At 38.9% G+C, this 22,906-nt stretch overlaps 1 protein-coding gene across 7 annotated transcripts in view; it reads left to right on the forward strand.

Moving 5' to 3' along the window:
• CRADD (CARD and death domain containing adaptor protein) overlaps positions 1–22,906 on the forward strand; it is a 274,839-nt gene that overhangs the window by 160,076 nt on the left and 91,857 nt on the right. Inside the window, exon 1 of one of the 7 annotated variants that reach the window (XM_082634817.1) lies at positions 149–1,803. The exons of the other annotated variants lie outside the window; for them this stretch is intronic. Within the exon in view, the coding sequence (XP_082490943.1) occupies positions 1,563–1,803 (241 nt within the window). The 5' untranslated portion in view covers positions 149–1,562. Of the gene's footprint in view, positions 1–148; positions 1,804–22,906 lie in introns of those variants that run through there. 7 annotated transcript variants of the gene reach the window in all.

Genomic DNA, 22,906 nt, shown 5'->3' on the forward strand with positions numbered 1-22,906 from the left:
ACAACTTAAGATTAAAAAATTCTTCAATTCCGTTTCCTTCCTTCCTTCCCTCCCTCCCCCCCACCTCCTTCCCGCCCTCCCTTCCTCCCTCCCTCCCTCACCTCTTTCTTCCTGAGAACACTTAAGGTCAACTCTCTTAACAAATCAAATTTCAATTATACAATATGGTATTATCAACTATAGTCACAATGTTATACATTAAATCCTCAGACCTCACTCATCTTATAACTGAAAGTTTCTACCCTTTTACCAACCTCTCTCCTTTCCTCCTGTCCCCCAGCCCCTAGCAACCACCATTCTACTCCCTGTTTGTATGAGTTTGACTTTTTTTTTTCAGATTTTAGATTTTTTTTTTTAGATTCTACATATAAATAATACTAGGCAGTATTTATCTTTCTCTCTCTGACTTATTTCATTTAGCATAATGCTCTTTAGGTTTATTCATATTGTTGCACATGGCAGGATTTCCTTCTTTTTTAAGGCTGGATAATATTCCATTATATATCTATATATCACATTTTATTTATCCATTCCTCTGTCAACAAACCCTTAGGTTGTTTCCATACCATCACTATTGTGAATAATGCTGCAATAAGCATGAGAGTACAGATATATCTTTTCAAGATAGTGATTTCATTCCCTTTAGATATATATATCCAGAAGTGAGATTACAGAATCACGTAGCATGTACATTTAAAATTTCTTGAGGAACCTCCATACTGTTTTCCATAGTGGCTGTACCAGTTTACATTCCCACCAGCAGTGTAGAAGTGTTCTTTTTTCTCTACATCCAGCATGTCTTCTCTCTTCTCTTTTAGATAATAGACATCCTAAGAGATGTGAGGTAATATCTCACGGTGGTTTTTTTTTTTAAGATAATTAAAAATAATTTAATAAAATAATTTAATATCTAGGCCATGTTCAAGTCAGGATGAATAGTTATAATAGTAGAATTTTCAAAACAACTTTTCAGAGTACTAAACTGATTTCTAGTAGTGACAAAAAGATGAATTAATGACATTTTGGTGTGTCACCTTAATACTTTGGGGTGTTGTATATGCCATTCATACCACTGGATAATGATGAAAATAACATCAATAACAAGAAGGGATACTTATCCAACCCTCATTGAAGCCAGAAACATATGCCAGGCATGCCCTATGTATTTGCTCTCTTAATTCTTATAACTATCCTTTGAAGTGTTATAGATTTAAAAAAAACAAAGCTCAGAGAGCTTTAATATGTTTCTCAGGATCACACTGCTAGGAAGGGCAGAGGTGGCACTTAAGCCTGGTTCTCTGACTCCAAATCCCCCTCTCAACATGCTGCTTTCCTGTATTATCACACTTAATCCCATTCTGATGGCTTCTACAAGTGGACCAAAGAGAAGAGAGGCATGCTGGCAAGGAAGTGTAGACAGGGATGTGTGTGTGTGGATTGGTTTGGGGAGGGAGTACTTCTAACCCCTGTGCTTATGTGCAAAGGAAGAAGGAAGTTTCCAGTACTCTGGATCCGAACTCCCACCCAGCACTCAAAGCTTACACACAGGAGAGAGCAGTGCCATGACTAACAGCCTGCCACATCATGGGCCACTGAAACACCCTATCTGTGTCCCTGCTAGGGTCATCGGCACCCCCTTCTATCTGATGGAGTACTGCCCAGGCCTCATCTACAAAGACCCCTCTCTGCCAGGCTTGGAGCCCAGCCAGAGGCGGGCCATCTACACTGCCACGAACAGAGTCTTGTGCAAGATTAATAGTGTGGACCTCAAGGCCGCAGGCTTAGAAGACTATGGGAAACATGGTGAGCACGGGGCCGCTTGTCTTCTGTGCTGATGTTTCCTCACTGGTGCCTCTGCTTTCATGATTTCCATGGTGCCAAGGTTTTTGTTTTTGTTTTTGTTTTTTGTTTTTTTGGTGTATTAGTTTCTGCTTTATAACAAAGTGAATCAGTTAAACATATACATCTGTTCTCAAATCCCTTCCCTCCTGCGTCTCCCTCCCTCCCACCCTCCCTATCCCACCCCACCAGGCAGTCACAAAGCACCGAGCTGATCTCTCTGTGCTATGCGGCTGCTTCCCACTAGCTACCTACCTTACGTTTGGTAGTGTATATATGTCCATGCCTCTCTCTCACTTTGTCACAGCTTACCCTTCCCCCTCCCCATATCCTCAAGTCCATTCTCAAGTAGGTCTGTGTCTTTATTCCTGTTTTACCCCTAGGTTCTTCATGACATTTTTTTTTCTTAAATTCCATATATATGTGTTAGCATACGGTATTTGTCTTTCTCTTTCTGACTTACTTCACTCTGTATGACAGACTCTAGGTCTATCCACCTCATTACAAATAGCTCAGTTTCATTTCTTTTCATGGCTAAGTAATATTCCATTGTATATATGTGCCACATCTTCTTTATCCATTCATCGGATGATGGACACTTAGGTTGTTTCCATCTCTGGGCTATTGTAAATAGAGCTTCAATGAACATTTTGGTACATGACTCTTTTTGAATTATGGTTTTCTCAGGGTATATGCCCAATAGTGGGACTGCTGGGTCATATAGTAGTTCTATTTGTTGTTTTTTTAAGGAACCTCCATACTGTTCTCCATAGTGGCTGTACCAATTCACATTCCCACCACCAGTGCAAGAGTGTTCCCTTTTCTCCACACCCTCTCCAGCATTTATTGTTTGTAGATTTTTTGATGATGGCCATTCTGACTGGTGTGAGGTGATATCTCATTGTAGTTTTGATTTGCATTTCTCTAATGATTAATGATGTTGAGCATTCTTTCATGTGTTTGTTGGCAGTCTGTATATCTTCTTTGGAGAAATGCCTATTTAGGTCTTCTGCCCATTTTTGGATTGGGTTGTTTGTTTTTTTGCTATTGAGCTGCATGAGCTGCCTATAAATTTTGGAGATTAATCCTTTGTCAGTTGCTTCATTTGCAAATATTTACTCCCATTCTGGGGGTTGTCTTTTGGTCTTGTTTATGGTTTCCTTTGCTGTGCAAAAGCTTTTGATTTGCATTTTGCTGATGATTAGTGATGTTGAGCACCTTTTCTTGTACCTGTTGGCCATTTGTATGTCTCATTCAGAAAATGTCTATTCCAGTCCTTTGCCCATTTTTTAATTGGGTTATTTAGTTTGTTTTGCTATTGAGTTGTATGAGTACCTTGTATATTTTGGATATTAATTCCTTATTGGATATATGGTTTGCAAATATTTTCTCCCATTTGGTAAGTTGCCTTTTCATTTTGTTGATGGTTTCCTTTTCTGTTCAGAAGAAGCTTTTTAGTTTGGTGTAGTCCCACTTGTTTATTTTTGCTTTCGTTGCCTTTGCTTTTGGTGTCAAATCCAAAAAAAATATTGCCAATACTGATGCCAAGGAGCTTACCATCCATGTTTTCTTCTAGGAGTTTCAGGTCTTATGTTAAAGTCTTTAATCCATTTTGAGTTGATTTTTGTGTATGGTATAAGATAGGGGTCCAGTTTCATTGTTTTGCATGTGGTTGTCCAGGTTTCCCAGCATCACTTATTGAAGAGACTGTCCTTTCTACATTGTATATTCTTGGCTCCTTTGTCAAAAATTAATTGACCATATATGCATTGGTTTATTTCTGAGCTCTCTATTCTGTTCCATTGATCTGTGTGTCTGGTTTTATGCCAATACCATACTGCTTTGATGACCATAGCTTTGTAATGTAGTTTGAAATCAGAAAGTGTGATGCCTCCAGCTTTGTTCTTTCTCAAGATTGCTTTGGCTATTTGGGGTTCTTTGTGATTCCATACAAATTTTAGGAATATTTTTTCTATTTCTGTGAAAACTGCCATTGGAATTTTGATAGGGATTTCATTGAGTCTGTAGACTGCTTTGAGTAGTATGGACATTTCAACAACACTAATTCTTTCATTCCATGAACACATATCTTTCCATTTATTTGTGTCTTCTTCAATTTCTTTTATCAAAGTATTACAGATTTCAGTATATAGATCTTTCACCTCCTTGGTTAAATTTATTCCTATATGTTTTGTTCTTTTTGATGCTATTGTAAATGGGGTTGTTTTCTTAGTTTCTCTTCCTGATAGTTTGTTGTTAGTTTATAGAAATGTAAGTGATTTTTGTATATTGATTTTTTATCCTGCAACTTTACTGAATTCATTTATTAGTTCTAAGAGTTTTTAGTGGAGTCTTTCAGGTTTTCTGTATATAATATCATGTCATCTGCAAACAGAGACAATTTTACTTCTACTTTTCTGACTTGGATGCCTTTTATTTCTTTTTCTTTCCTAATTGCTTTGGCTTGGGCTTTTAGTACTATGTTGAATAATGTGGTGTGAGTGGGCATCCTTGCTTGTTCCTGATCTTAGAGGAAAAGCTTTCATGTTTTCACCACTGAGTATGATGTTAGCTGTAGGCTTGTCATATATAGCCTTTATTATGTTTAGGTATGTCCCTTCTATACCCAGTATGTTGAGAGTTTTTATCACGAAAGGATGGTGAATTTTGTTAAATAATTTTTCTGCATCTATTGAGATGATGATACATTTTTTTATTCTTCATTTTATAATGTGGTGTATCACATTTATTGATTTGCATATATTGAATCATTTTTGCCTCCCAGGAATAAATGCCGCTTGATTATGGTGTTTGATCCTTTTAATGTACTGTTGAATTCAGTTTGCTAATATTTTGTTGAGTTTTTTACATCTATGTTCATTAGGGATACTGGCCTGTAATTATCTTTTCTTGTGGTGTTTTTCTCTGGCTTTGGTATCAGGGTAATGCTTGCCTCATAAAATGGGTTTGGAAGTGTTCCCTCCTCTTCTAATTTTTGGAAGAGTTTGAGAAGTATTGGCATTAATTCTTTAAATGTTTGATAGAATTCACTAGTGAAAACATTTGGTCCTGGACTTTTCTTTGTTGGAAGATTTTTGATTACTGATTTAATCTCCTTACTAGTAATTGGTCTGTTCAATTTTTCTGTTTCTTCATGATTCAGTCTTGGTAGGTTGTCTGTTTCTAGGAATTTATCCATTTCTTCTAGGTAATCTAATTTGTTGGTGTATAATTGTTCGTAGTAATTTCTTATGATCCTTAGTGTTTTTATGTTATCAGTTGCAATGTCTCCTCTTTCATTTCTGATTTAATTCTAATTTATTCCATGTTGAGTGCATAAATATCTACAGTTGTTATATCCTCTTGATGAATTGACCCTTTTATCATTATATAATGACCTTTGTCTCTTGTTACAATTTTTAGCTTAAAGTCTATTTTGTCTGATATATTATAGCTACCTCTACTTTCTTTTGGTTTCCATTTTTTATGGAATATCTTTCCCCTTCACTTACAGTCTATGTGTATCCTTAAAGCTAAAGTGAGTCTCTTATATGCAGCATATGGTTGAGTCTTTTTTTTAATCCATTCAGCCACTCTGTGTCTTTTGATTGGATAATTTAATCCATTTAAATTTCAAGTAATGATTGATACATATAGACTTACTCCTGCCATTTTGTTCATTGTTTTCTGGCTGTTTTGTAGTTCTTTTCTTCCTCTCTTGCTTTCTTTCTTTGTGATTTGATGATTTTCTATAGTGGTGTGCTTAGATTCCTTTCTCTTTATTTTTTGTGTATTTACTATAGGCTTTTGCTTTGTGGTACCATGAGTTTTACATAAAAATCTTATATTTTTAACATTTTATTTTAAGCTGATAGCAACTGAACTTCAAATGCATACAAAAGCTCTACATTTTTACATTCCCCTCTGACCACATTTTATGTTTTTCATGTCACACTTTACATCTTTTTATATTGTGTATCTGTTAACAAATTATTGTAGATATAGTTACTTTTAATACTTTTGTCTTTTAACCTTTACACTAGAGTTAGAAGTTATTTATCCACCACCATTACAACATTAGAGTATTCTGAATTTAACTATATGTTTACCTTTACCAGTGAGTTTTATGCTTTCATATGTTTTTCTGTTAATAATTAACATCTTTTTATTTCAGCTTGAATAGCTCCCTTTAACATTTCTTGTAGTCTGGTGGTGATGAACTCCTTAAGCTTTTGTTTGTCTGAAAAACTCTTTATTTCTCCTTTAATTCTGAATGACAACATTGCTGGGTAGAGTATTCTTGGTTGGCAGCTTTTTTCTTTCAGCACTTTGAGTGTATTATTTGCCTGCTCCCTTTGCACTGAGCCTCTGGGGAACAGCCTTGGTGAGTGCTCACATGCCCATTAAGAACTGCTTCTTTGTTTGCTCTAGTCTTGTGGTCTTGTGGACACAGCCCCATCGGCTTCCAGAGCTAGGTGTTTGGGAGCCTGTCCCTTGGTTTGGAGTCTTAAAAGTTGGGGCACTAGATATGTGGTTTAAACTCTTAGCTCCTCAGGGAGAATCTGGGAGTTGGAAGTTCCTTCCTGATTGAATGGCACTGTGCTTAGGGTGGGGTTTATGGTGAGAGTGTGTCTCAGCCTTTCCTACCCATTTCAATGTGGGTATTTTCTCATTCACATTAACAATGTGTAGTTGTCACTCAGTTTCTGGATTTTTCTTAGAGGGTATTTCTCAGTGTGTAGCTGTACATTCATTGTGTCTGTGGGAGGAGGGAAGTTTAGGATCTTCCTATGTTGCCATCTTGGTCTCTCCCTTCTGTTTTCATTTTTTAAGGTAACGTGTATTGAGGCTTACTATGTATGAGGCATTGTGCTTAGGGTTTAGATCCTGCATTGTCACATTAATTCTCATAGCAACTGTTTGTGGTAGGTGGTATTATTCCTATTTTACAGAAAAGAAACCTGAGTTTTAGAAAGGAGATATGCCCAAGAATGTACAGCTAGTAAATGACAGAGCTGGAGTTTCAGTTTTGATCTTTTTCATTTAAAAGACTTAATCACATTTCACATTCTCTTAGGGAGGACAGGGCTCACGTCATCTATTTCCCCCTATTTCTACCATTCTTCGAGAGTATTTTATAAAGTGGTCTTATAGCCAGCTTCTTAAGACTTGAAAACATGTGTGAATACAAGTCCTCTGAAGAAATACACACAAGCAAATTGAAATAAAAATTACCAGAAACCCCTCCAATCAAGATAAAACAGTATTAACATTTTGGAGCATATCATTCTATATTTCTTATGCAGAGAATTAAGTATATATATTAGAAGTGCACTTAAAGCTAAATGCATGCTGCTAACAAACAAATTTCTGTGCACTATACCCAAAGCTGTGTGCTTTCTAAGAGCCATTTGTATTTTTTCTTAGCCCTGTTTATGCCCATTGAACTTATAGCAATTTGTAATGTAATTAAATATTACATAAACCAGTGAAATATGAGTATAAAAATAGAGCTGTTTTCTCCACTAAAATTAGGTTGAATGCTTTAACAAAATTTGATCGACGAATCTCTAAAATAATTGCTCTGGAAATCAGAGTGGGTGAGACAACTAAATGATTCAAAGAGAAATATTAAAAGTCATGAAGGATTCCATATTCATATTGCTTCACAAGTGTAATTAATTTTTTTTCATGTTAACAAAACTAAAACTAAAAATAGAGAAGATAATGGATATGATTTATACAGGAAAGATGATGTGGAATTCTAGTAAAGCAGATACTCAAGTCCTTACTGTTTAGTGAAAAATAAAGTGTTTTAGGCTGCAGTGTTATTTTATGAATCCTCACTTTCACTAGCTTCTGAAATTAAGTAATTAACTTCTAGTCCTAGACGCATTAGATTAAGAATGCTTCTACTCTTTACGTCTCAAAAGGAGAATTATATAATTTGCTAAGCTACTTTTTTCACTTAATACATACATCATGCACATATCTCCAAGCTAATAAATACAGATTAAAGTATTCTATGGCAATATAACATATGTTCAGAAAAGTGCATAAATTCTAAGTGTATAGCTCAATGAATGGTCACAAAACGAATACATCCATGTGACTCACACCCAGGTCAAGAAGCCACATTTTCAGTGTCCTGGGAGCCCCCCATGGCCTCTTCTTCCCCACCAGTGATAACTGCTATTTTGACTTCTAATGCAGTAGTATCTGTTTTTAAACTTTATGTAAAAGAAATGAATGTAGGTTTTTTTTTTTTTGATGTTCTTAACATTTGTTTGTGAGATTTGTCCATGTGTTTAGCATGCATTATTTGGTTATTCATTGTCATTGCTGAATATTTTTTCATTGAAAGAACATGGCAAAATATTTACTCATTCTGTTGTTGATAGTCATTAGAGTTGTTTATCGTTTGGGACTATTATGAAAATATTGCTATGAACTTTCTTGTACTTGAATTTTGGTATACATGAGCAGGCTTTAATTTTTTGTTTGTTTATATGGCTAGGAATGGAATTGGTGGGTCAGAGGATATGTTTCTGTTCAACTTCAGGAAATACTACTAAAGAGGTTGTACTGATTTATACCCCATCATCAGTGTGTATCAATTTCTGTTGCTCCACAGCTTTGACACCACTTGGTATTGTCAGTTTTATTGATTTTATCCAATCCGGTAGGTTTGTGGTAGTAGGTTTGTGATTTTAATTTGCATTTTCCTGATGACTATAATGAGGTTGAACACTTTTTCATGTATTTATTGGCCATTGGGGTATCTTTGGTTGGGGGCGGGGGTTCGAAGTGCTTCTTTAAGTCTCTTGCCCAGTTTTCTATAGAATTGGAAGACTTTTTCTTATTTATACTTCATGTATCCTAGATATAAGTTCCTTTGTTAGTTATACGTATTAACAATATCTTCTCACACTCTGTGGCTTGCTTTTGTTACTCTTTTAATAGAGGTTAATGGAAGCTCCTAATTTTAATGTAATCCTGTTTACCAGCTTTTCCCTTTATTATTAGTGCTTTTTGAATCCTGTTTAAGAAATCCTTGCTTACACACCCAACCCCAAGGTTGTGAAGATATCTTCCTGTATTATCTTCCATCAGTTTTATTGCTTCACCTTTTATAATTGCTCTGTAGTTCACATGGAATTAATTTATGTATATGGTGAGAAGTTAGGGTTAAGTTTCATTTTATCCCACATTTGTATCCAGTTGATCAAGCAGCATTTATCAAGAAGACCTTCCATTCCCCATTGCTTTGCATAAATCAAGTATCTGTATATGCACAGATTCAGTTCTGGACTCTATTCCCTTCTATTTCTGTATTTCTCTTTTGCTTGTATTGATATATGCTTTGATTACTGTAGCTTAATAAACTGAAGACTCAGTCTTCTTTGTACCAATTCCTGATGATATTTTCTGACCCTTTTCCTTTCCAAATAAAGCTTAGAACCAGTTTTTCAGTTTCTACAGACATGCAGGGTTTTTGATCAAGATTGCTTTGGCTCCATGCATCAGTTGCTTTGACAATCAAATCTATAGGGGAATTGACATCTTTGCAGTAGTGAGCCTTTCAGTTCATGTGTGTGGAATATCTTCTATTTGGGTTGTCTTTAATTTGCCTGATGTTTTACATTTTAATTATTTGGCTTTAACGTAATTCTTTTCAATAGCTACAGAATTTTGTGGATAACATATCAAAATTTATTTAATCAATACCCTTACATTAGTACCTTTCTGTCTCCTTAGAATTAACTCCTGAATGTGGAATCTAGAAAAATGGTACAGATGAACCTGTTTGCAAGGCAGAAATAGAGACACAGACGTAGAGAACAAACATATGGACAGCAAGGGGGGAAAGGTGGGGGTGGGAATGAATTGGGAGATTGGGATTGACATACATACACTAATATGTATAAAATAGATAACTAATGAGGACCTGCTGTATAGCGCAGGGAACTCCACTTCACTGTATAGTAGAAACTAACACAGCATTGTAAAACAACTATACCCCAATTAAAAAAAAAATTAACTCCTGAAACTGGCACTTTGGGGTCAGATAGCATGCACTCTTACCTTCCCCTGTGAACTGTGTCATTTTAAACTTTTCGCTCACAGTTATAAAGGATTCCACTCTTGCAACCTAGAGAGTTAGTGATTTTTTTTTTTTTTTAGTATTTTTCAACTTGATAGGAAAAAATATGCATTGTTCTTTCAATTTGTACTTTTATTACTAGTGAGACTGAGCAAGTTTTCAGTTGGCCATTTGTAGTTTCTTTGTGAATAGCCTATTTATGGCTTTTACTTATTTTCTATCAGTGTTTTTATTTTTTTCTTATTCATTAGTAAGTGCTCTTTATATATCATAGATAAAAATCCTTTGTTATGTATATTTTCAAAATATAAATCTGTACAATAAATGAATCAACCAGTATACTTTTGCTATTAGAGTGGGCCTTTGCAACGGAACAAAAAGGAAGACCCTGTTTAGTCTGTCTAAATTGTGATTATTCCTCAAATATTTGTGTCCTTTGCATACTTAGTAATATCACAATAATAATGTGCTTGGTAGCAGAGACTATCAGCAACTAGATAAAATAGAAGAAAGATAATATAATAGAGTGGGAAGATCATTAAAATTAGAGCTGGAAACCTGGGTTCTGGGGCTGGCCCCACCATTCTTTATCTCTGTGATCTTGGTTAATCCACATAGTCTCTCTGAGCCTTAATTTCCTCATCTGTATAGTGGGCAAATGTATATCATATATCTCACAGGGTTAAGATGAGATCATGTGTGAAAAAAAGTATTGCAAACAGTAAAAGTTAAATAATACAAATTATAATGCTAATAAGTGTGGTATAAGTGTAGCAACCTGAATGTATACTTTATTAAAATTATCATCTTTTGAGGTAACCTAATTAATAAAATATTCAGCCTAACATCATTCTGAGTCTGTGGTTTTGGGGTCTGTACTAATTTGCAGGACTCCTTTAAAAAGAAATGACTTGTTGTTCAAAAATTCAAGCTGATGTTCTTTGTGACAATGCAGAGTGTGTTTGTGGTGTATCGGCTTCTAGGGCACTGGGCTCTGTCTACGATATTGACAGCCTTTGTGAGGTCATTAGCCACCTTTCTGGTAAAAGCCATTTTGATCTGCGATGCGGGCATTGCATTAAATGGGCATTGATGTTGGAAATCTATATTTCGGTCCTTTCATTAAAATGCATTCTTCACAAAAGAGGCAATATGAATTTGCATTGCAAAGGATAGCTTATTTCTTTTTAAAACTCTTGAAACCAGGTAATTTGATTACGTCTCTGCCACAGCCTTTCATCTTCCTCTGCAGAGGAACTCTGTCTCCTCTTGACGCCTCGTATTGGAAGCCAGTCTTCTTCTTCTCAGAATTAATTAACATGCAAATACTTGTCTAGAGACATGGGAACCCTGCTTTTTCGATTAGCACTTAAATGTCACTCTTAATGATGTCAGATTGACTCTTAAGGGCAAATTAAAATGGTAGAGTCATCATCTGATTATTTCCTAGGGCGTGTTATTGGTATTTCTGATGATTTGGTCTTAGTGGGAGCTTTAATCTTCTACTGTTCACAGGCTGAGTCAGATCCAAGTACCCTCTTATCCATGGTTTCACTTTCCACGGTTTCAGTTACCTGCGGTAAACTGTGGTCTGAAAATAGTAAATGGAAAATTCCAGAAATAAACAATTCATAAGTTTGAAATTGTATGCTGTTCTGAGTAGCGTGATAAAATCTTGCCCTGTCCTGCTCTTTCGCACCCAAGATGTGAATCATCCCTTTGTCCAGCGCATCCCACCTGTTAGTCACTTAGTAGGCATCTCAGTTATCAGATACACTGACTCGGTATCACAGTGCTTGTGTTCAGTTAACCCTTATTTTACTAGTAATGGCCCCAAAGCACAAGAGTAGGGATGCCAGCAATTCAGATATGTGAAAGAAAAGCCGTAAAGTGCTTTCTTTTAAGTGAAAGTTGAAAATTTTTGACTTAATAAGGAAAGAAAAAGAATTGTGTGCTGAGGTTGCTAAGATCTACAGTAGGAATGAGTCTTCTATCTGTGAAATTGTGAGGAAGGGAAAAGAAACTTGTGCTACTTTTGTAGCACCTCAAATTGCAAAAGTTATGGCCGCAGTGTGTGATAAGTGCTTGGTGATAAGATGGAAAAGGCATTAAATTTGTGGGTGGAAGACGTGAACAGAAAATGTCTTCCGATTGATAGCAACGTATTATGCCAGAAAGCATTGAGTCTACACGAAGTCTTCAGCAAGGGATCCCCTGAAGTGAGTGACACTAAGCTGTTTACTGGAAGTAAAGATGGTTACACAGATTCATGAATAGGTATGGACTGAAAAATATAAAGATTACTGGAGAGGCTGAGCCTGTCCATGAGAAGCTGCTGCCGTATTTCCAGCAGAGTTTAGGAAGTTGGTTAAGGAGAGAGATCACATTCAGATAACTTTTATTACAGTATATTGTCATAATTGCTCTATTACTAGTTATTGTTGTTAATCTCTTACTGTGCCTAATTTGTAACTCCATCATAGGTATGTACGTATAGGAAAAAACATAGTATATGCGTTCAGTACTATCCATGGTTTCAGGCATCCACTGGGGGTCTTGGAACGTAGGCTCTGCAGATAAGGGGGGACCACTGTCCTTGATTGCCGCAAAGCTGGGTTCTGGCCTTTCTTTGATTATGGCTTCTAGAAAGGCCTACTTGGCATACCTTGCATTGCTTCTCAGCAACAAGTTTATGCAGTAGCAGCATCTGCAGGAGCTGTTAGCAACAAGTCAAGGTACCCAGGGAGGAGGTGCAGAGGGACTTGGGTAGTGACCGTGTGGTAAAGAATAAAGAAGAGGGGCTTTGGAGTTAGAGATTCATAGGTTCAAATCTCGCCTGTGCCACTTTGAAGCTGTGTGACCTTGAACAAATTACTTCTCTGAGACAGTTTCCTCATCAGTGAAATATAAATAGGAATAACTACCACTCAGGCTGTTGGGAGGGTTAAAGGTGATAATGTATATCAGGTATTACACAGTCAGAGTAAGCTATCTACTCTAACAAAGAACCCCCACATTCCATTGGTTTAATTAATTAATTAATTAATTTTTAACATCTTTACTGGAGTATAATTGCTCTACAATGGTGTGTTAGTATATACATATATCCCCATATCTCCTCCTTCTTGCGTCTCCCTCCCGCCCTCCCTATCCCACCCCTCTAGGTGGTCACAAAGCACTGAGCTGATCTCCCTGGGCTATGTGGCTGCTTCCCACTAGCTATCGATTTTACATTTGGTAGTGTATATATAAGTCCATGCCACTCTCTCACTTCGTCCCAGCTTACCTTTCCCGCTCCCTGTGTCCTCAAGTCCATTTTCTACATCTGTGTCCTTATTCCTGTCCTGCCCCTAGGTTCTTCAGAACATCTTTTCTTTTTTTTTTTAGATTCTATATATATGTGTTAGCATACGTTATTTGTTTTTCTCTTTCTGACTTACTTCACTCTGTATGACAGACACTAGGTCCATCCACCTCACTACAATTAACTCAATTTCGTTTCCTTTTATGGCTGAGTAATATTCCATTGTATATATGTGCCACATCTTCTTTATCCATTCAGCTGTCGATGGACACTTAGGTTGCTTCCATGTCCTGGCTATTGTAAATAGAGCTGCAATAAACACTGTGGTACATGACTTTTTGAATTATGTTTTTCTCAGGGTATATGCCCAGTAGTGGGATTGCTGGGTCGTATGGTAGTTCTGATTTTAGTTTTTTAAGGAACCTCCATACTGTTCTCCGTAGTGGCTGTATCAGTTTACATTCCCACCAACAGTGCCAGAGGGTTCCCTTTTCTCCACGCCCTCTCTAGAATTTATTGTTTGTAGATTGTTTGATGATGGCCATTCTGACTGGTGTGAGGTGATACCTCATTGTAGTTTTGATTTGCATTTCTCTAATGATTAGTGATGTTGAGCATCCTTTCATGACTTTGTTAGCAATCTGCTACGTCTTCTTTGGAGAAAAGTCTATTTAGATCTTCTGCCCACTTTTGGATTAGGTTGTTTGTTTTTTTGATATTCAGCCACATGAGCTGCTTGTAAATTTTGGAGATTAATCCTTTGTCAGTTGCTTCATTCGCAAGTATATTCTCCCATTCTGAGGGTTGTCTTTCGTCTTGTTTATGGTTTCCTTTGCTATGCAAAAGCTTTTACGTTTCATTAGGTCCTATTTGTTTATTTTTGTTTTTATTTCCTTTTCTCTAGGAGGTGGGTCAAAAAGGATCTTGCTTTGATTTATGTCATAGCGTGTTCTGCCTATATTTTCCTCTAAGAGTTTTATAGTGTCTGCCCTTACATTTAGGTCTTTAATCCATTTTGAGCTTATTTTTGTGTATGGTGTTAGGGAGTGTTCTAATTTCATTCTTTTACATGTAGCTGTCCTGTTTTCACAGCAGCGCTTATAGAAGAGGCTGTCTTCTCTCCATTGTATATTCTTGCCTCCTTTATCAAAAATAAGGTGACCATATGTGCGTGGGTTTATCTCTGGGCTTTCTATCCTGTTCCATTGATCTGTATTTCTGTTTTTGTGCCAGTACCATACTGTCTTGATTGCTGTAGCTTTGTAGTATAGTCTGAAGTCAGGGACCCTGATTCCTCCAGCTTTGTTTTTCTCTCTCAAGATTGCTTTGGCTATTCGGGGTCTTTTGTGTTTCCATTCAAATTGTGCAATTTTTTTGTTCTAGTTCTGTGAAAAATGCCATTGGTAGTTTGATAGGGATTGCATTGAATCTGTAGATTGCTTTGGGTAGTACTGTCATTTTCACAATGTTGATTCTTCCAATCCAAGGACATGGTATGTCTCTCCATCTGTTTGTATCATCTTTAATTTCTTTCATCAGTGTCTTTTTTTTTTTTTTTTTTTTTCTTTTTGCGGTATGCGGGCCTCTCACTGTTGTGGCCTCTCCCGTTGCGGAGCACAGGCTCCGGACGCGCCGGCCCAGCAGCCGTGGCTCACGGGCCCAGCCGCTCCACGGCATATGGGATCCTCCCAGACCGGGGCACGAACCCGTATCCCCTGCATCGGCAGGCGGACTCTCAACCACTGCGCCACCAGGGAGGCCCCTCATCAGTGTCTTATAGTTTTCTGCATTCAGGTCTTTTGTCTCCTTAGGTAGGTTTATTCCTAGGTATTTTGTTCTCTTTGTTGCAATGGTAAATGGGGGTGTTTCCTTAATTTTTCTTTCAGATTTTTCATCATTAGTGTATAGGAATGCAAGAGATTTCTGTGCATTAATTTTGTATCCTGCTACTCTACCAAATTCATTGATTACCTCTAGTAGTTTTCTGGTGGCATCTTTAGGATTTCCTATGTATAATGTCATGTCATCTGCAAACAGTGACAGCTTTACTTCTTCTTTTCGGATTTGGATTCCTTTTATTTCTTTTTCTTCTCTAATTGCCATCGCTTAAACTTCCCAAACTCTTTTGAATAACAGGGATGAAAGTGGGCTACCTTGTCTCGTTCCTGATCTTAGAGGAAATGCTTTCAGTTTTTCACCACTGAGAACGATGTTGGCTGTGGGTTTGTCATATATGGCCTTTATTATGTTGAGGTAAGTTCCCTCTATGCCTACTTTCTGGAGGGTTTTTATCATAAATGGGTGTTGAATTTTGTCAAAAGCTTTTTGCATCTATTGAGATGATCATATGGTTTTTCTCCTTCAGTTTGCTAATATGATGTATCACATTGATTGATTTGCATCTGTCGAAGAATCCTTGCACTCCTGGGATAAACCCCACTTGATCATGGTGTATGATCCTTTTAATGTGCTGTTGGATTCTGTTTGCTAGCATTTTGTTGAGGATTTTTGTATCTATGTTCATCAGTGATATTGGCCTGTAGTTTTCTTTCTTTGTGACATCTTTGTCTGGTTTTGGTATCAGGGTGATGGTGGCCTCGTAGAATGAGTTTGGGAGTGTTCCTCCCTCTGCTATATTTTGGAAGTGTTTGAGAAGGATACATGTTAGCGCTTCTCTAAATGTTTGATAGAATTCGCCTGTGAAGCCATCTGGTCCTGGGCTTTTGTTTGTTACAAGATTTTTAATCACAGTTTCAATTTCAGTGCTTGTGATTGGTCTGTTTATATTTTCTATTTCTTCCTGGTTCATTCTCGGAAGGTTGTGCTTTTCTAAGAATTTGTCCATTTCTTCAAGGTTGTCCATTTTATTGGCATATAGTTGCTTGTAGTAATCTCTCATGATTATTTGTATTTCTGCAGTGTCAGTTGTTACTTCTCCTTTTTCATTTCTAATTCCGTTGTTTTGAGTCTTCTCCCTTTTTTTCTTGATGAGTCTGGCTAATGGTTTATCAATTTTGTTTATGTTCTCAAAGAACCAGCTTTTAGTTTTATTGATCTTTGCTATCCTTTCCTTCATTTCTTTTTCATTTATTTCTGATCTGATCTTTATGATTTCTTCTGCTAACTTTGGGGTTTTTTTGTTCTTCTTTCTCTAATTGCCTTAGGTGTAAGATCAGGTTGTTTATTTGAGATGTTTCTTGTTTATTCAGGTAGGATTGTATTGCTCTTAACTTTCCTCTTAGAACTGCTTTTGCTGCATCCCATGGCTTTGGGTTGTTGTGTTTTCATTGTCATTTATTTCTAGGTATGTTTTGATTTCCTTTTTGATTTCTTCAGTGATCTCTTGGTTATTTAGTAGTGTATTGTTTAGCCTCCATGTGTTTGTATGTTTTACAGATTTTTTTCCTGTAATTGATATCTAGTCTCACAGTGTTGTGGTTAGAAAAGATACTTGATACGATTTCAATTATCTTAAATATACCAAGGCTTGCTTTGTGACCCAAGATGTGAACTATCCTGGAGAATGTTCCGTGAGCACTTGAGAAGTGTATTCTGTTTTTTTTGGATGGAATATCCTATAAATACCAATTAAGTCCATCTTGTTTAATGTATCATTTAAAGCTGTGTTTCCTTATTTATTTTCATTTTGGATGATCTGTCCATTGGTGAAAGTGGGGTGTTAAAGTCCCTTTCTGTTGTGTTACTGTCGATTTCCCTTTTTATGGTTGTTAGCATTTGCCTTATGTATTGAGGTGCTCCTATGTTCGGTGCATATATATTTACAATTGTTATATCTTCTTCTTGGATTGATCCCTTGATTATTATGTAGTGTCTTTCTTTGTCTCTTGTAATAGTCTTTATTTTAAAGTCTATTTTGTCTGATATGAGAATTGCTACTCCAGCTTTCTTTTGATTTCCATTGGCATGGAATATCTTTTTCCATCCCCTTACTTTCAGTCCGTATGTGTCTCTGAGTCTGAAGTGGGTCTCTTGTAGACAGCATATATACTGGTCTTGTTTTTGTATCCATTCAGCCAGTCTATGTCTTTTGGTTGGAGCATTTAATCCATTTACATTTAAGGTAATTATCGATATGTATGTTCCTATTACCATTTTCTTAATTGTTTGGGGTTTGTTATTGTAGGTCTTTTCCTTCTCTTGTGTTTCCTGCCTAGAGAAGTTCCTATTGCATTTATTGTAAAGCTGGTTTGGTGGTGCTGAATTCTCTTACCTTTTGCTTGTCTGTAAAGGTTTTAATTTCCCCGTCAAATCTGAATGAGATCCTTGCTGGGTAGAGTAATTTGGTTGTAGGTTTTTCACTTTCATCACTTTAAATATGTCCTGCCACTCCCTTCTGGCTTGCAGAGTTTCTGCTGAATGAGCAGCTGTTAACCTTATGGGGATTCCCTTGTATGTTATTTGTTGCTTTTTTCTGCTGCTTTTAATATTTTTCTTTGTATTTAATTTTTCATAGTTTGATTAGTATGTGTCTTGGCATGTTTCTCCTTGGATTTATCCTGTATGGGACTCTCTGCACTCCCTGGACTTGATTGACTATTTCCTTTTCCATGTTAGGGAAGTTTTCAACTATAATCTCTTCAAATATTTTCTCAGACCCTTTCTTTTCCTCTTCTTCTTCTGGGATCCCTATAATTCGAATGTTGGTGCATTTAATGTTTTCCCAGAGGTCTCTGAGACTGTCCTTAATTCTCTTCATTTTTTCTTTATTCTGCTCTGTGGTAGTTATTTCCACTATTTTATCTTCCAGGCCACTTATCCATTCTTCTGCCTCAGTTATTCTGCTATTGATTTCTTCTAGCAAATTTTTAATTTCATTTATTGTGTTGTTCATCACTGTTTGTTTGCTCTTTAGTTCTTCTAGGTCCTTGTTAAACGCTTCTTATATTTTCTCCATTCTATTTCCAAGATTTTGGATCATCTTTACTATCATTACTCTGAATTCTTTTTCAGGTAGACTGCCTATTTCCTCTTCATTTGTTTGGTCTGGTGGGTTTTTACCTTGCTCCTGCATCTGCTGCATATTTCTCTGTCTTCTCATTTTGTTTAACTTACTGTGTTTGGTTTCTCCTTTTGCAGGCTCTAGGTTAGTAGTTCCCGTTGTTTTTGGTGTCTGCCCCCAGTGAGTGAGGTTGGTTCAGTGGCTTTTGTAGGCTTCCTTGTGGAGGGGTCTGGTGCCTGTGTTCTGGTGAGTAGGGCTGGATCTTGTCCTTCAAGGGCCACATCTGGTGGTGTGTTTTGTGGTGTCTGTGAACTTAGTATGATTTTAGGCAGCCTCTCTGCTATTGGTGGGATTGTGTTCCTGTCTTGCTAGTTGTTTGGCGTTGGACGTCCAGTACTGGAGTTTGCTGGCTGTTGGATTGAGTTGGGTCTTACTGTTGAGACAGAGATCTCTGGGAGAGCTCTCGCCGATGATATTACATGGGGCCACGAGGTCTCTGGTGGTCCAGTGTCCTGAACTCGGCTCTCGCACCCCAGACGCTCAGGCCTGACACCAGGCCAGAGCACCAAGATCCTGTCAGCCACACGGCTCAGAAGGAAAGGGAGAAAAAAAGAAAGAAAATAAATAAATTAAAATTAAAAAATAAAAAGATGTTTACAAGTTATTAAAATAAAAAATAATAATAGGGCTTCCCTGGTGGCGCAGTGGTTGGGAGTCTGCCTGCTGATGCAGGGGACATGGGTTCGCGCCCCTGTCCGGGAGGATCCCACATGCTGCGGATCGGCTGGGCCCATGAGCCATGGCCGCTGAGCCTGCGCGTCCGGAGCCTGCGCTCCACAACGGGAGAGGCCACAACAGTGAGAGGCCCGTGTACCACACACGCACACACACACACACACAAAATAATAATAATAATAAAAAAAGAAGTGAGCAACCAAACCAGTAAACGAATCCACCAATGATAAGAAGCACTAAACACTAAACTAAGATAAACATAAAAATCAGGAACAAATCAGTCGTAAACAGCAAACCCCAAGACTACAGTTGCTCCCAAAGTCCACCACCACAATTTTGGGACGATTTGTTGTCTATTCAGGTATTCCACAGATTCAGGGTACATCGAGTTGATTGTGGGGATTCAATCCTGTGCTTCTGAGGCTGCATGGAGAAATTTCCCTTTCCATTCTTTGTTCACACAGCTCCTGGGGTTCAGTTTTGGTTTTAGCCCCACTTCTGCGTTTAGGTCACCCTCAGGCATCTGTTCCCCGCCCAGACAGGAGGGGGTTAAAGCAGTGGCTTATTAGGGTGCTCTTGCTCATTGTGGCCGGAGGGAGGGGGGGTACTGTGGTTATAATTGGAATGCAGGGTGAGCCCGCAGCAGCAGAGGGCTGCACAACATTGCAGGAGCCTGGGGCGTACTGTGTGTTCTTCAGGGAAGTTGTCCCTGGATCATGGGACCCTGGCAGTGGCGGGCTGCACAGGCTTCCAGGGTGGGAGGTGTGGGCTGTGGATAGTGAGGTCCGCACTGATAGCCATGGCTCACACCCATCTCTGAAGCTTGTTTAGGCGGTGCTCTGAATCCCCTCTCCTTGCGCACCCCGAAACAGTGGTCTCTTGCCTCTTAGGCAGGTGCAGACTTTTTCCCGGACTCCCTCCTGACTAGCTGTGCCGCACTAGCCCCCTTCAGGCTTTGTTCACGCAGCCAACCCCAGTCCTCTCCCTGGGATCTGACCTCCGAAGCCCAAGCCTCAGCTCCCAGCCCCCACCTGCCCCAGCGGGTGAGCGGACAAGCCTCTCAGGCTGGTGAGTGCTGGTCGGCACCGATCCTCTGTGCGGGAATCTCTCCGCTTTGCCCTCTGCACCCCTGTTGCTGCGCTCTCCTCCGTGGCTCTGAAGCTTCCCCCCTGCCCACCCCCCATCTCCACCAGTGAAGGGGCTTCCTAGAGTGTGGAGACTTTTCCTCCTTCACAGCTCCCTCCCCGAGGTGCAGTCCTGTCCTTATTCTTTTGTCTCTGTTTTTTCTTTTTTCTTTTGCCCTGCCCAGGTACGTGGGGAGTTTCTTGCCTTTTGGGAGGTCTGAGGTCTTCTGCCAGTGTTCAGTAGGTGTTCTGTAGGAGTTGTTCCACGTGTAGATGTATTTCTGATGTATTTGTGGGGAGGAAGGTGATCTCCGCGTCTTACTCCTCCGCCATCTTGAAGGTCTCCACATTGGTTTAATTTAGGTTATTTCCTTCTGGGTGGGGAGGGCTCTGCTCTGTACAGACAGTCAGTGACCCAGACTTCTTATATCCAGTGGTCGTGCCATTCCCTAAGGCCATGGAGCCCTTCAGTGGATTATCTGTCTCCGGTAGGCAGGTGAGGGAAGAGTGTGAGCATATGGATTGCACAGGAGACTTTATGGGCCAGGCTGGAGACGGTGCACAGCACTGCCACTCGTCTCCCACTGGCCAGAATGCCATTCCATAGATGCACCTACTTTCAAGGGAGCCTGGGAAATGTGTGTCTTAGGAGGAAAATAAAATGGGTTTGTTTGGTGAACAGTTAGTCCTCTACTACTAGCATCCAGTAATATTCGTTGAGTAAATGAAAGAAAGAATAAATGGATTCTCTGTTCATTTTCTTCTCCATGGACTTTTAGAGTGTTAGAGCTGATACGGGGCCTTAGAAGTGATTACGTTTTACCCTTTCTTTTTATAGATGGGGAGCCTGAGGGCCTGGGGAACTTAGTGACCTACACAGGATCTTCCAGATATTAGTAGCAGGACTAGAAACCCTGAATCTGTTTTCCCGAAAGCTGCTGTTTATTCTATGTTTAATTATTTGAAACATCATTGTTTGTTTTCTGCCATAGGGTTGCCCTTGCACTTTGGCATGTGAAGATGAGAAGTTTTAAGATATGTTAGTCTGGTGATTGTAGGTAGACTTCAATTTTGTTTGGAAAGAGGAATTTGGTATTTTAGGGTGGTGGGAGAGATACCCTCAGAGGCTGGCGACTCCACAGCTTTTTAGTATTTTGCACTAAGTGTGAGAATTAATCTTCATTCACCCACTCTCATGTTTAAGCAACCTTTCTTTAGGCCCCTTCTATATGCAGTGAGTTATACAAGGTGATGTGGATGCAGCAGTGATTAAGACAGAAACATTCACAGCCGAAGGAAAGTCTCAAGTATTTAAATACTACATAAAATGAGACTGCAGTGGAAGCAGTAAGGTAGAAGAGACAAGCTGCTGGGGTCGGAGGGAGAGGGAGTATGGGAAGCTTCATGGAGGAAGCAGGTCTTTGAACTGGATCTTAAAGAATCCAGTTTATTGGGAATTTGATCTGCTTTAAAACGTACACACTTGTGTATGTATTTATATAATTGGTATAGATAATCTTGCCTGGTTGTGACTGTGCATTGAGAAAAATGGGGTAAGAAAACCAAACAGACAAAAAAACCAAAGCCGTGATCAAGTTTCCTGTGTTAAATTAGCATTTAGCACTCACATTTTGTTGAGTTATTACCAGTAAATAATTACAGAAAATAACTCTTGAATACAGGTCAATCATTATCAGCAAATATTTTATTGTGAGCCAGCAAGTTCTTGACACTGTCATTTTAGGTCCAATGGGCTTTGTGTAATTTTTGCTTAGGTACAGACCCTTAAAAGAATTTGTAGAGGCAGGGATAAGATGCCAGAGATACCAGAAAACTGTGAATCAGTATGAAGGCGAGGGGAACAGAGGCACTACATATGACACTTGAAAATGTACATGGGTTTAGATTAGGGGCTTGATTTTCAGAGAAGCTTCTCTGAGAGGTACTGTTTGGAACCCAGATTCGTAGAGTTCTTGGAAATGCATGGGAGTTGGCATCTCAGGTATAGCTGTTAAGTCATGTTGAAAGAGCACGGGCTATTTCATAGTCTGGCAAGGAGAATTCTCGGCAAGGAAAGATTGAATGAAAGCTTCACAGAAAGCGGCAGAGGCTGGCTGAGCACTCAGGCTTGTCTGACGTCTGTCCTTCTCCCACAGCTCCATCCTGCCTCTCTGAGAATGCAAGGAGCAGTCAGAATCCTATGATGCTGTCCAACTTACAGGTTAGAATCAGGGTTGCCCAGGATCAGCTAGGAAGCAGGAGGTGTTTGTTTTCAGCGCCCTGGCTCCTCTGTGGTGTGTCTCTCTTCTCTTTGGCATATATTTTCTCACATCCTCATATAACCTATTCACAGTGGAGTGTCAGGAAGACTCGTACTATTTTAAAATATACATTTTAAACTCTAAAGGCATTCTTATACAGTAACAATTCAAGTTGTACAAAAAGGATATAAAATGCAAAGTAACTGTCCCTCTTTTCCGAAACCTTTAATCCTCATTTTTAAAAAAAGTATCTTTTGGCGGGCTTCCCTGGTGGCGCAGTGGTTGAGAATCCACCTGCCGATGCAGGGGACACGGGTTCATGCCCCAGTCTGGGAGGATCCCACATGCCGCGGAGTGGCTGGGCCCGTGAGCCATGGCCGCTGAGCCTGCGTGTCCGGAGCCTGTGCTCCGCAACGGGAGAGGCCACAACAGTGAGCGGCCCACGTACCGCAAAAAAAAAAAAAAAGTATCTTTTGGGGACTTCCCTGACGGTACAGTGGTTAAGACTCCGTGCTTCCAATGCAGGGGGCATGGGTTCCATCCCTGGGTGGGGAACTAATATCCCACCTGCTGCGGGGC

This window comes from Mesoplodon mirus (assembly GCF_964341445.2).
Source record: "Mesoplodon mirus genome assembly, chromosome: 11".
NCBI lineage: Eukaryota > Metazoa > Chordata > Mammalia > Artiodactyla > Ziphiidae > Mesoplodon > Mesoplodon mirus.